The following is a 14,311-nucleotide window of genomic DNA, read 5'->3' as shown; positions in this document are numbered from 1 at the left end:
GAGATTTGCAGCCTCTAAAAACCTGCTGGAGGGTCAGCTATGAGTCAATTCCAAGTGAAGTATATGGAAGAACAACATTAACAAAACCTTTGTGTTGGTGGTATTTTGTACCTTCCATTCTGAAGCAGCTCACAGCTGACCCAGCAGAGGGTTTCTAGCGGCTCAGTTGCACAGGAAGAGATTGCCCATCTTCCTCCTGAACAACCGTTGGTGGATCGGAACTACCTTTGGGTTTGAAGCACAACTCCTTACCCACTAGGTCATGAGAGCTCAGTCAAAACTATGTGTAGGAAAGAATTAATAAGTAGCCTCTTTGCAAAGTGAAGCTAGATAAAAAGTTCCCCCTTTGCTCTTCACTTGTAACTTTCTTCTTTCTCTATTGCTCTCATAGTTTTCTCTGCTGTTATTAATGTCTCTTCCTTCTTTTACTCATTTGCCTTTTCTCATTCTTTCACTGCCATTCCTCCTTTCTTTCTGAGGCAATAGGCTTGCAGTTGAGCATTTTACATAGTTCTTTATAAAGTGCATGCAATGAAGAGATCGTCACTGTTCAGTATGTGTATATCCTGCTTCAACCAGAATTTGTTTTTGTTGTTCATATTTGATTTCCTTTCATCTTTAAAACATAAACTTTTATTTCCCATTCATTGACGATAGACCTTTTCTTCCAAACCAAAGAACATGATGCCATTTAGCCCAGATGTTAATAGTCAAAATACTGTTTTTAAAACAACTCCCCTGAGTCTTCATTATAAAAGTAAGATAGGTTTATTGTTGAAACCCTGTAAAATATGGGAAAACAGGAAGGCCAAGCTTCTTAAAACACCATGGTTAATATTTTGGAGTGGTTGTTGTTGTTGTTGTTATGTGCCATCGAGTCGTTTCCGACTCATAGCGACCCTATGCACAACAGCTCTAAATCCTGCTCTATCCTGCGCCAACTGCACCGCCTCTGACACACCCATCCCGATTACCCCAGTCACCGAATCAATCCATCTCATAGAGGGTCTTCCCCTCCTGCGCTGTCCCCCCACCCTCCCAAGCATGATGTTCCTCTCCAAGGACCCGTCCCTCCTGGCAACATGTCCAAAGTATGTCAGACGAAGCCCCAGAATCCTTGCCTCCAAGGAGCAGCTTGGTTTAATCCTCTCCAAGATGGATCTGTTTGTTTTCCTGGCAGTCCATGGTACATTCAGTACCCTTCTCCAGCACCACAGCTCAAAAGCATCCACTCTCCTTCTGTCCTCCCTAGTCATTGTCCAACTCTCTGATGCATAACAAGCGATTGCAAAGACCATGACCTGTATCAGGCGCACCTTAGTCTCCAGAGAGACACTGTTGCTCCTGAGTACCTTTGAGAGGTCCCTAACGGCAGACTTTCCCATCGCGATACACTTTTTGATTTCCTGACTGCTGGTACCAAGAGTGTTGACTGTGGAGCCGAGCAAAGTGAAGCTGTGAACACTCTCAATCTCTTCGTCATCCATCCTGACGCTGCCAATTGGTCCAGTGGCGAGAATCTTTGTCTTCTTGACGTTGAGCCTTAGTCCATACTGAAGGCTGCAGTCCTTGACTCTTCGCAGCAAGTGCATGAGGTCCTCCTCAGTTTCAGCAAGCAAGGTTGTGTCATCTGCATAACAGAGATTGTTAATAGATCTTCCACCAATCCTGATGCCACAATTCTCCTCATAGAGCCCAGCCTCTCGGATAATCTGCTCTGCATACATGTTGAAAAGGTATGGAGACAGGATGCATCCCTGACGTACACCCTTCCCTATTTTGAACCATGCAGTGTTACCCTGCTCTGTTCTGATTACTGCCTCTTGGTCCAAGTATAGGTTTCGTATTAGCACAATTAAATGTTCTGGGATTCCCATTCTTCTCAGAGTCAGCCACAGTTTGTTATGATCCACACAGTCAAATGCCTTTGCATAGTCAATGAAACACAGATAGACATTCTTCTGGTATTCCCTGCTTTCAGCCAAGATCCATCTAACATCAGCAACAATATCCCTAGTACCACGACCCCTTCTAAACCCAGCCTGGACTTCCGGCAGTTCTCTGCTGATGTGCTGTTCTAATCGTTTTTGGATGATCTTCAGCAGAATCTTGCTTGCATGTGAAATCAATGACACTGTTCTGTAGTTTCCACACTCAGTTGGGTCACCTTTCTTTGGAATGGGAACAAATATAGATCTCTTCCAGTCAGTTGGCCAAGTGGTTGCTCTCCAGATTTCTTGGCACAGCTTGGTGAGCACATCCAGGGCAACATCTGTTATCTGAAATACTTCAATTGGTATACCATCTATTCCTGGGGCTTTATTTTTTGCTATTTCCTTCAAAGCAGCTTGAACTTCTTCCTTCATCATCATAGGCTCTTGCTCATATGTTATTTCTTTAAATTCCTCTGTATCTGCCAATTCCTTTCTATATAATGACAAGTGCCTTAAATACTCTTGGACATAATTTATCTCTCCGGATTTTACAGTAGAGAATTATGAGGCTCACAACTGTACATATGTTTATTAGCTAGTAGGTATTGTTACTTGTTTTTGTTCCTCAGTGGTATAGAACAGGCTCCTTCCTATGTCATTACAGAGTCTTCTAAAACAATTTTAGTCATGCAACAAAAGAGTAGCCTTTTGGTTGTTGCTTCCCATCGAGCAGGAACTGAACCACAGATGACCCACCAGCAGGTTTCAGAGGCAGTGAATTGCATGGGATGAGACTGCCCTTCCTTTTACTGTGGAGCATCTGGTGGATTTGAACCATGCGCCTTAGTAGCTAGCTTCCTAAATGTTGGTTTTCCTCCTCTTCTGCTGCAGAAAGGCAAAGGCATCACAATGCTCGAAGAAATCAAAGTTCCATTCATCAAACTAGTGTACACCTTGACAGTCCCTGAGGCCACAGTGAAAGACAGTGGAGATTACAAATGTGCCGCCCGTCACGCCACCAGGGAGGTCAAGGAGATGAAGAAAGTCACCATTTCTGTCCATGGTACGCTCTGCCTTCTACACTCCCAGTTACCTTGGTTGAGGTCCACTCCTAACTCAGCATTATTTAATGGAAACTTCTCCCTGTGCAGAGAAAGGGTTCATTGAAATCGAACCCAACTTCAGCCAGTTGGAAGCTGTCAACCTGCATGAAGTCAAGCATTTTGTGGTGAACATCCAGGCCTACCCGCCACCTAGGATTTTCTGGCTGAAGGACAACCTGACGCTGATTGAAAACTTGACCGAGATCACCACTGATGTGGAGAGGATTCAGGAGACAAGGTAAAGAGACACTTTTCCTCATGTTTAAATTCTTCTTATTGTATGATCCTGAATATATAGAGATGTGTGTTTGTCTTAGAACCCAGAATAAAGCTAGTTCAGAAAGTGTAATGATTTGTGTTCAGAAATTTTGAAGTCAGGTTTCTTTAATTATAACATTGCAATTTGGTAAAAGTAGCTGATACTGAGGATAACCTAAAGCAATTGCTGCAGAAGATCAAGTACTTTAGTCTTTAATATGAATTGAAGCTCAATATCAAGAAAAGAAAGATTCTCACCACAGGGCCAATTGGCAGCATTGTGATAGATAATGAAGAGATTGAGATTGTTAACAGCTTTAGTGTGATTGGCTCCACAATCAGTACTTTCAGTACCAGCAGCTAGGAAATCAAGAGATGAATTGCATTGTGAAAGTCAGCTGTCAGGGACCTCTCCAGAGTACTGAAGGGCAACGATGTCAGTCTGGAGACTAAGGCGTGCCTGATTCAGACCTAAATCTTTGCAGTTGCTTGCTATGCATCAGAGAGCTGGACAATGGTGAGGAATGATCGTAGCCTTTGAGCTGTGGTGCTAGAGAAGAATGTTGAATATATCATGGGCTGTCAAGAGAACAAACAGGTTCATTGTAGAGAGGGTAAATCCAGGCTGCTCCTTGGAGGCAAGGATTCTGAGTCTTCATATGACATACTTTGGGCATGTTATAAGGAGGGACCTGTCCTTGGAGAGGGGCATCATGCTTGGAAGGGTGGGGGGATAGAGAAAGAGAGGGAGACCATTTATGAGATGGATTGATACTGTGATTGGGGTAATGAGGGTAGGTGTGTCAGAGACATTAAAATTGGCACAGGATAGAGCAGGTTTCAAGTCTGTTGTACATAGGATCACTTTGAGTCACAAGCAACTCGATGGCACATAGCATCAACATCGACAACAACAAGTCAAACTAAAAAACTCAGAACTGACTTGCAGCTCATCCCTGAATGCGTTTCCTAGGTTATAAATCACACCGGTGAGGACTGCCTATAGTTCTCCCTTGGCGCTGATGATGGTAGATTCTGGCCACCAGAGGCATCTGGCCTTTGAATTAGCAGAGCAACTCTCTGTGGATTACGCCTCCAGAGCTCCCTAATCATAACAAACAAAAACGCTTAAAAACCTCAGTGCTGTAGAATTGACACAAACCTGTAGCTGAGCCCCTAGCAGGCTTTCAGAGGCTCTATTGCAAATTACGTAAGAGGTGATTGCCCATCTTTCTGCCTCAGAGCAACTGTTGGGTTTGGACCACCTGTTTTGGGTTGGCAGCACAACTCCTTACTATAGAGCTCTTGAACGGTGGTTGTTGAGTACCACTGAGCTGGAACTGACCCATAGCTGACTCTCTGGTGGCTTTCCAGAGGCAGTTAATCGCATGGGAGGAGAGTGCCCATCCTTCTCCCGTGGAGCAGCTGCTGGTCTCAAACTACATGCTTTCGAGGATGGTAGTGCAGCTTCTTGCCACTAGTATTGTTGTTGTGTATCATTGAGTCAGAACCAACTCCTAGCTGAACCTCCAGCAGGTTTTCAGAGGCAGTAATCACACAGGAGGACATTGTCCATCCTTTCCCCGCTGTGGCCACTAGGGCACCCAAAAACTTAAACTCACTGCCATCAAATCGGAACTGACTTGTAGCTGGCCATCCATTGGGTGTTCAGGGCTGTAAATAATACAAGTGGAAATTGCTCATGTTTTCTCCTGCAAAGCCTCTGGTGGATTTCAGCCACCCAAGAGGCATGACCTTTGAGTTAGCAGCTCAACCCCCTGTGGACTAACATTTAATGATAACCCTATAAGAGACACAGTTGAAAAGCCCTTACCCTTTGTAAAACCCAGTTTATGGATCCAACTAGGAATGGAAAAAAGAGGGCAAGATTGAATGTACTCGTACTGAATCTGTCTTCTTTGATGTCCATTATCCGTGTTGAGAGTAGGACAAGTGTGATGATTCCAGCTGCCGTGGTAAGTTTATCATATACACTGCCATGAAATGAGGCATCGTTCAATCTGATGCTCACTTGCCCAGCGGTCAAGGCCTGTGTTGTGAGACTAGAGCTTGGTTAAGCTTGTTTAGGTGAGAGGCATGTGATCGTTGGGCTAGATCTCATTCCTCTTTCTCTGTGCCCATAAACTGCTCTCTACATCTTAACTGCTGGTGGAGATTTGAGTCACCACTGACTCTGTAAGGTAGGATCAACAATGCTTTATGTCCTGAAGGCTGGGAATTAGGTCAGATGCGATTGCAGAGGGTCTTGCAGATTTAAGCCATGATTAGAATCCAAGAGTCAGAAAGTACATAATGGAGGGCCCAGCCATCCTGAAAAATCACTCCAAAAATATGAAAGCCAGAAAAGGGAAGAACAGAAGAGCTCACTTGACCTCAGGATTTACTTTCTTTTTTTTTTCTGTACTAAATTCCATGAGCACTTATGCAGCAACAGATGAGAAAATGAATTGTACGGTTTGAATAGAATAGTGATTAAAAAGGAGATGGAGTACTGAATCTGGAATGCCATCTGATGACCTGAAATAAATATGTGCAAAGATGTGGGCAGGACTGAACTTTCTAGTAGACTGTTAAGAAGAAGAGAGTAGGGTATTTCCAGCACAGCTAACATTTCAAACCCTGTCGTTACTATGGCCTACAAGTCATAAAACAGTGTTAATGAGAGGACAAGGTTACCGCCTAGGGTCTGGAAAGCTTCTTGTTGAAGGACTGCAAACTCCCTTCAGCACATATATATTTTAATTCCTCTTGTGTTTTTGGGCACACAAGGATGACATGATGGATGTGTTCCCTGGCTTTGTGGAACTTAAAGGCAGTGTACCCATGGCCTTCTTGATCAACAGAAGATGAGGGGAATAAGAACATTTGATAATTAGAAGACAGGTGACCTTACAGACTCAGTGGGATGCACCAGAGGATCCCTAGTCCAGTGGATTCCCGTCACAGAGCCCCACGCCTCGGCATCACCGGCTAGAAGACTTCATCTTTTCAGAATGCTTCAAATTGAGCCTCCTGAATGCTTCCATGCATACAGCCTCACTTAAAAACTCTCAGAGTGACCTGTGCTATTTATATAGTTATCCCATGCCATATATAAAGAAATAGAGGCACAGAGGATTTGAGGACTACACAAAGTCTTCTCAGTCCACGACCAATGCCTTTGTTCTCCACTGTGGTCATTTGGCCACACTGTGATATTTTACTAAGAAGAGTCACCAGTTAGGCCCATACTGTATTTATGTATGTTTACCCATAGACATACACATGTGAGCATAAGACTAAATGTCATAATGAATAGAAGCAATCTTTTGGGAAAGTTCCCTTTAATTATGAATGCAAATATATTCATTCTCTAATTTATTTGTTGAATAGGTGTTAAAATTCCATGCTTTTTAAACAAACATAAAGAAAACTCATTGTAAAAAGCTTCACTCCACTCTGCATACCCAGTTCCCCATCCCCCTGCCTAAATGATAGATACAGGAGAAACCAAATATTGCTTTAAAATTTGGTGGTTTGGGGTGTTTTTTTTTTCTTTTCTGAACAACTTGTATAGTTGTTATCTGCCATCAAGTAAGCTGCAACTCATAGCAACCCTATGAACAGAAGATCTGAACCCTGTTCTGTCCTGTGCTATCCTCATACTTTCTGACACATGAGTCCATTGCAGCAGTCACTGTGATAATCCACCTGGTTGAGGGTCTTCCTCTCCTTCGTTGACTCTGCACCCTTTCCAGCATCATGACCTTCTACAAGGAATAGCTTCTAGCAGCATGTCCAAAGTATGTGAGGCAAAGCCTCATCATTCTTGCCTCCAAAGATCACTCCAGCTGCACCCCTTCCAAGATATCACTGTTCTCTTGGACGTTCATTGCTCTTCTCCAACACCACAGCTCAAAGGCGTCAATTCTTCATCTGTCATCCTTATTCATTCTCCAGCTCTCAGGTGCATAGCAAGTGATTGGAAAGACTATGGCCTGAATCAGACATGCATTAGTCCTCAAATTGACATCATGAGAAACCTATACTAGGACCAAGAGGCAGTCGTCAGAACAGAGCAAGGAAACACTGCATGGTTTAAAATTGGGAAGGGCGTACGCCAGGGATGTGTCCTGTCTCCATACCTTTTCAACCTGTATGCAGAGCAGATTATCCGGGAGGCTGGGCTCTATGAGGAGAAATGCGGCATTAGGATTGATGGAAGACCTATTAACAATCTGCGTTATGCAGATGTCACAACCCTGCTTGCTGAAACTGAGGAGGACCTAAAGTGCTTGCTGCAGAGGGTCAAGGACTGCATGCAGCCTACAATATGGATTGAGGCTCAATGTCAAGAAGACAAAGATTCTTACCACTGGGCCAATTGGCAGCATCAGGATGGATGGTGAAGAGATTGAGATTGTTCACAGCTTTAGTTTGCTTGGCTCCACAGTCAACACTCTTGGCACCAGTATCCAGGAAAGTAGAAGACGTATTGCCATGGGCAAGTCTGCTGTTAGGGACCTCTCCAAAGTACTGAAAAGCAATGGTGTCTCTTTGGAGACTAAGGTGTGTCTGATACAAGTCATGGTCTTTGTTATCACTTGTTATGCATCAGAGAGTTGGACAATGACCAAGGAGGATGGAAGGAGAATTGATGCCTTTGAGCTGTGGTGCTGGAGAAGAGTATTGAGGGTACCATGGACTGCTAGGAAAGAAAACAGATTCATCCTGGGAAGGGTCAAACTGGGCTGCTCCTTGGAGGCAAGGATTCTGAGGCTCCATCTAACATACTTTGGACATGTTGCAAGGAGAGAGAGGTCCTTGGAGAGGGACATCATGCTTGGGAGGGTGGAGGGACAGCATAGAAGGGGAAGGCCCTCATGAGGTGGATTGATTCAGTGACTGGGGTAATTGAGATTGGTGTATTGGAGATGGTGCGATTGGCACAGGACAGATCAGGGTTTAGGGATGTTGTACATAGGGTCACTATGAGTCGCAAGCAACCCGATGGCACATAACAACAACAACAACAACAACAACAACAACAACAACAACAACAACAACTCCTTAATAATTTGGAGAAGTTGGTGGCATGGGTTTATTCTCATCCAGAAGTCTGACCCTGTTCAGAGCTCATGGGTCCATGTAAACCATTATTCATCTCACAGTGCTTACTCTTCTCTTGTAAGAACCATGTATCTATATCTTGAACCATCATAAAGTAGAAAATACTTTGAGAATTTGAGAAAAGAGGTGATGGAGATAAAAAAGATGTTTCTTTTTTTTACTTTCTATAAAAATTATTTTTAAATTAAAGATAAATGACTTACTAACTGGCATTTATTTAGTTAATATTTGCTGACACAAAAATTCCTTCTCTTTTAAGATATCGAAGTAAACTGAAGCTGATCCGCGCGAAGGAAGAAGACAGTGGCCACTACACAGTTGTAGTTCAAAATGGCGATGAAGTCAAGAGATACACTTTCGAACTATTAACACAAGGTAATGCCTAAGTGAATCAACACCTTACTATTAGTTTAAAGTGGGAAGTCTAACACTTTAGAGGGTAAGTTGGGGCTTGGGAAATTCTGGAAGGTTCTGGACTAACCTGGAGCAGTCTGTCTGGTATTTCCTTGGCACCCATCTCTCAGTAAGACAGACACTTTCAATTCTGGAAAGAGTGACCTTTGGCTCCGAATGACCTTTAGTTAGTCCAGACAGTTTGGCCTTTTGTTTAGTTTGCCTTGTTGACCTTGTACCATGGTCCCTGCCTTAATGGTCTCTACAAGTCTCTTTTCATTCAGGTTCCGTGTCTATTCACTGAAATTAGTGCTGTCTTCCATGGGTTCATGCCTAACATAACACCTTGTGATTTGACGTTCACATATCCATGACTTCTTTGATCACAGATTTTTTGTTGTTGTTGTTTTTAAATCTTTAACATTTAATAACATTACACAAATACACTTTGGCAGAAGGCAGTTTCATACTATAGCTAAATCCATTACTTGAACCCCACACTGTAATTATAAAGGCTTCCTTCCCTTTAAGCCAAAAAACCCTCTGGTTCTTCTCACCTTCTTCCACTCCAGATTTAAAATGCCACGGGGCACAAATCTGCAAACACTGAAATGGGGAAAATGCTCTGCACTGAGTGGTTCTTTCCAAACTGGAGTGTTACTTATTCCAAACGTAACTGGTTTTCTCCCTTTCTTGGGTGGTTATTTGATGTGTAGGCTCCAATGCCATGTGGGTAAAGGCTGAACTCAGACCTCTAACTTGTAGTTCCCAGAGTAGTGGACCTGAACCGTTCTGTTCTGACTTCTCTCAATCTCTTGCAGTTCCCTCCTCCATTGTGGACTTGTTTGATGACCATCACGGCTCGTCCGGGGGACAGACTGTCATGTGCATGGCGGGAGGAACCCCGCTCCCTGACATTGAGTGGATGATTTGCAAGGATATTAAAAAGTATGGAAACCAGATGTTATTTTCTTTTCTTTTGTGGTCAGAATGTTTCTCTTTTGACAGAAAGGACGTCAAGGGTGTTTTGTTTTGTTTTTTCTTTTCTTTTGTTGCCTGTCTCTCTCCCCCTGTACTCCACCCCGCCTCTATAACAGCTTTGTTGAGATGGAATTTATATGCCATCAAATTCATCCTTTTAAGTTGTGTCTTTCAAGTGGTTTGGAGTATATTACATAGATATGGTTATGCAACCATCACCACAACCAGTTTTATAACATTTTCGTAGAAACCCCATACCCTCTCGTACCTCACATCTCTCCTCTCATAGCTTTAGACAAACATTTCTATCTTTATATATTAGCCTGTCATGAACATCTGATAGAAATGGAACCACTTAGTATATGGTATTTTGTGACTGGCTTCTTTCACTTACCATAATGCTTTTAAAATTCTAGCACTTCATTTCATTCAATGACTGAAAAATATTCCAGTGTATGGATAGTATTCATTTTGTGTGTGTATGGTTACATATCTGGATTATTTCCACCTTTGGGCTGTCATGAATAATGATGTTATGAACATTCATATACAAGCTTTTGCATAAACATGTTTTCATTTCTCTTGGCTGTAGACTTGGGAGTGGAATTGCTGGGTTATGTGGTAACTCTGTTTAACTTTTTCTTCTTTAAATTTTTCAAATAGTGTTTTAGTTGATAGTTAACAGATCAAGTTAATTTTCTGATAATTTGTGCATAGATTGTTCCATGGCACTGGTTATGGTTTTCACCATGTCATGGCATTCTCCCCATCTTTATACCAAGTTCCAGAATACTTCATTCTGTCTGAATTTTATATTCCTTCTCATTTTTTTGTCTTGTGGACAAATGTTCTTTTGATCTCTAAGGAATTTATTGTTTAAAGGGACACATTCTTCTAGGGTGTTATTGCTTACTTTATAGGTTTATCTGTTATTTGTCTAATAGGTTGTTGTTGTTATATGCTATCAGGTTGCCTGCAACTCAGAGTGACCCTATGTGCAACAGCTCTGAACCCTGCCCTATCATGAATCAGTCTCACTGACTCCGACACACCTAACCTCATTACCCCAGTTACTGTGTCATTCCATCTTACCTGAGGTCTTCCTTTCCTGCACTGTTCCTCCACCCTTCTTAGATGTCCTTCTCCAATGACTGGTCCCTCCTGGCCATGTGCCCAAAGTATGTGAAATGGAGCTTCAAAATCCTAGCCTACAAGGAGAAACTTTATTTCACCCTCTCTAAGACAGAGTGTGTTTGTTCTCTTGGCTGTCCTTGATATGTTCAAGATTCTTCTCCAGCTCAACAACTCAAAGGTATTGATTTTTCTTCTGTCATCCTTAGTTACTGTCCAGCTCTCTGGTGCATAATAAGTGAATTGCATAATAAGTGAATTGCAAAGACCATGGCCTAGATCCAGTGCACCTTAGTCTCTAGACTGACATTGTTACTTCTTGGTACTTTGAAGATCTGAAAATGGCTTCTGTTCTAGATCAGAAGGGTGTGTTATGACTGTAGTAGTGTCAGAAGTTTCCTCCATGCTCTGTCAGACAAGTAAATCTGGTCTTTTGTTGTGAATTTGACTTTTTCTATCCTTTTCTCCCACTTTGTTCAGCAGTCTCTGTTGTAATCTCAGAGTAGACAGCAGTGGTAGCCGGGCACCATCTAGTTCTTCTGGTCTCAGAGTTGTGTAGGCTGTGGTGTGTAGTTCTCAGCTAGTTGAGCCATTAGTTTGGTTTTCCTGAGCAATTAGTTTGGCTTCCAAAACAACATCTTTAACATTAAATTTAATGTTATCAGACTTTAATTATTTCAGGAAAGTTTTAGGTTTACAAAACTATTGAGCAGAAAATACAGAAAGCGCCCATACATATTTACCATCCCCCCTTCATTGACCCTTCTGCTGTTTGTGATTCTTATTTAGCCTCAGGCTCATAAGCTCTAAGAAGAGGTTTTGAACATTTGAATATCCTGGGTGAGAAGAGGGTGCCAGGCCTTTGAGAGAGACAGAAAGTATGTGCCTCTGTGTGTGTCTGTGCATATGAATGAACAGTGTAGAGAGGACTATGTCTTTCATTGGATTTGCAAAGGATTTCTACCTAATAGGAAAAAATGATGAAGTTCCAAGAGATTTTTTACTACTCCACACCTAAATTTAAACTCAAACTTCTTATGTAGGAAACTTCTATGCTCACATTCATGCATGTAACTAGAAGGGCTTGTGAACATACATAAGAGCCCCAGTGACTCCTAAGTGTAGAAGTTATCATCCTTTCCCCTCTTTCTCTTAACCTTCTCAAATGGACAAATGAACTGTGCATTCAGACTTCCACCCATGGCATCTGACTGGCTCCACAGCCTTGATTCATTCTTCTAAAGGTTGAGCTTCTTAATCATAACCTCTCCGACAGCCTGAGGAGCTAGGACTTGGATAGTGGACAGCTGAACTGCAGGTCTTATGACTCAGAAAGGAGACTGTTCCTGCCCCAGAACACCTGGGGTGCTCTACATAGTGTGAGTGATAAGGAGGAGTGTCCTGGATGAGAAGAAGGTGCCAGGCCTTTCGGAAGGGGGGCTAATGGGGAGAGGGTAGTTAAATCTCCTTAAAGTCAAAATCATCAGTTTGGCAATAGGTTAAAAGCCATTAGATTTGTAGTGATATTTTATTGACCTTGCTCTGTGTCTTCTTGGTAAACAGTTAACGTGGTGTTTTGTTTTGTTTTTTTTTAACTTTATTATTTTCGGTATGTGTACCATCAAATCAGATCTGACTGGTACCGGAGGAGATTTCCCCTCCTCCTTCAGCAGAGCATCTAGTGGAGTTGAACCGCGTACCTATGGGATTGCAGTGTATCTTCTTGCCACTAGGCCACCAGAGCTCCCAACAGTTTACTTTTAATTATCTACATATTCTTTGTGCTCTCTGCGTGCATACTGAGAAAATGCACAGAATTTTTTTCTTTTTTTCTAGGTTTAGCTTTAAATATCTTAAACATTGGAATATCTATCTATTATCAATCAAGCGGAAGTGGCATCCACTTCCTAAACAGCATACCTTTGCACACTCTATAAACTTTGAGAAATAGTTATAGAAAGGCTTCAGGTCTTTTGTTCATACAGTCACTATGAGTCGTGTTCAACTCGATGGCAATCAGCAACAATTATATATATATATCACAAAACTTGTCCTTTTAAGGATTTTTCTTTGGCATAAATTACTTTCACAATGTTCAGCTGTTACTGTATATTTGCAAAACTTTTCATCAACCTCTAGAGAATCACAGTATCCATTAATCGATAATTTCCATGAATTTGACTGTCAGTCTGTACACAAAATCAGAAACTCAACTCACAGCACACCCAGATGCAGACACAGGCAGAATTGCTTCCTGTTTAAAAAGTTCTCATAGCTGCCTTCTCTCACCTCCACTGCCATCAGTAACTGTCTGACTGTGTGCCCTTTCCCCCTCCAGATGTAATAATGAAACTTCATGGACAGTTTTGGCCAACAATGTCTCAGACATCATCACCGAGATCCACATGCGAGGCAGGAGTACTGTAGAGGGCCGACTGACCTTCACCAAAGTGGAGGAGACCATTGCGGTTCGATGCCAGGCTAAGAATCCCCTTGGGATTGAGAACCGGGAATTGAAGCTGGTGGCTCCTAGTAAGTTGTTCTGATGAATGCTCAGCTCGGTTCTGTCTACACCATTGGCTGACCCTGTCACTCACGGGGGGGGGGGGAGCTTTGAATCCAGATGTGTGGGGTCATTCAACAGCAAAATAATTCATTTCCATCAAAGTAAGAACTGACTCACAGCTGACTCTCCAGAGGATTTTCAGAGGCTGTAAATCACATGGTTATTACTCATCTTTCTTCTTTGAAGAAGTGGTGGATTCAAACCACATAACTCTGGGTTGGCAATGCAGCACTTTACCTACTAGGTCACCAGACCTCACTGTTACAAAGACTGAGATCTCAAACCGCATCTTGCCGAGGCCCCTTGACATCTTACTTGTCTGATAGTAGAGCTACCTGGTTTCTTTATCTTAGCCTCAGAGTGTAGGGAAGGAAGCTCCCCTAATCCTGTCACTCCTGATAACAAGTAAGGCAAGTTGAAGCCTTCAGGAGGAAAAAAGGAAAGCTAAAAGGAATATAAACAAAATTCAACATCTCAAAGTAATAAAATATGTAAAGTAGAGGTTACTGGGCTCCTTGCAACTTAGAATGCATTGACTTTGACTCATAGGCACCTCAGGTGTCAGAGTAGAGCTGTGCTCTCTAGAGCGTTTTCAGTGACTGATTTTTTTTTCCTAAATAGATCACCAGGCCTTCCTTTCATGGTTCCTCTGGGTGGACTGGATCCTCCAGGCTTTCATTTAGCTGCTGAGCATATTAACCATTTGCACTACTGCCATTGAGTCAGGTCTGACTCACCACAGCCCTCCTTCAGGTTCTTGAGGCTGTAAATCTTTCCGGGAGGAGACTTCCCATCTTTTTATTATTATTATTATT

At 42.4% G+C, this 14,311-nt stretch overlaps 1 protein-coding gene across 1 annotated transcript in view; it reads left to right on the top strand.

Moving 5' to 3' along the window:
• Positions 1 to 14,311, top strand: part of PDGFRA (platelet-derived growth factor receptor, alpha polypeptide) — a 50,647-nt gene that overhangs the window by 9,075 nt on the left and 27,261 nt on the right. Inside the window, exons 5-9 of the mRNA XM_006898089.1 lie at positions 2,826 to 2,997; positions 3,086 to 3,275; positions 8,685 to 8,800; positions 9,640 to 9,766; positions 13,269 to 13,462. Of these exons, the coding sequence (XP_006898151.1) occupies positions 2,826 to 2,997; positions 3,086 to 3,275; positions 8,685 to 8,800; positions 9,640 to 9,766; positions 13,269 to 13,462 (799 nt within the window). The remainder of the gene's footprint in view (positions 1 to 2,825; positions 2,998 to 3,085; positions 3,276 to 8,684; positions 8,801 to 9,639; positions 9,767 to 13,268; positions 13,463 to 14,311) is intronic.

This window comes from Elephantulus edwardii, unplaced genomic scaffold (genome assembly GCF_000299155.1).
Source record: "Elephantulus edwardii isolate Elephantulus edwardi_28Jun2011 unplaced genomic scaffold, EleEdw1.0 scaffold00220, whole genome shotgun sequence".
In the NCBI taxonomy this organism is placed as follows: Eukaryota; Metazoa; Chordata; class Mammalia; order Macroscelidea; family Macroscelididae; genus Elephantulus; species Elephantulus edwardii.
Note: the sequence above shows the minus strand (reverse complement) of the source record. Positions and strands in the feature narration are given on the sequence as shown.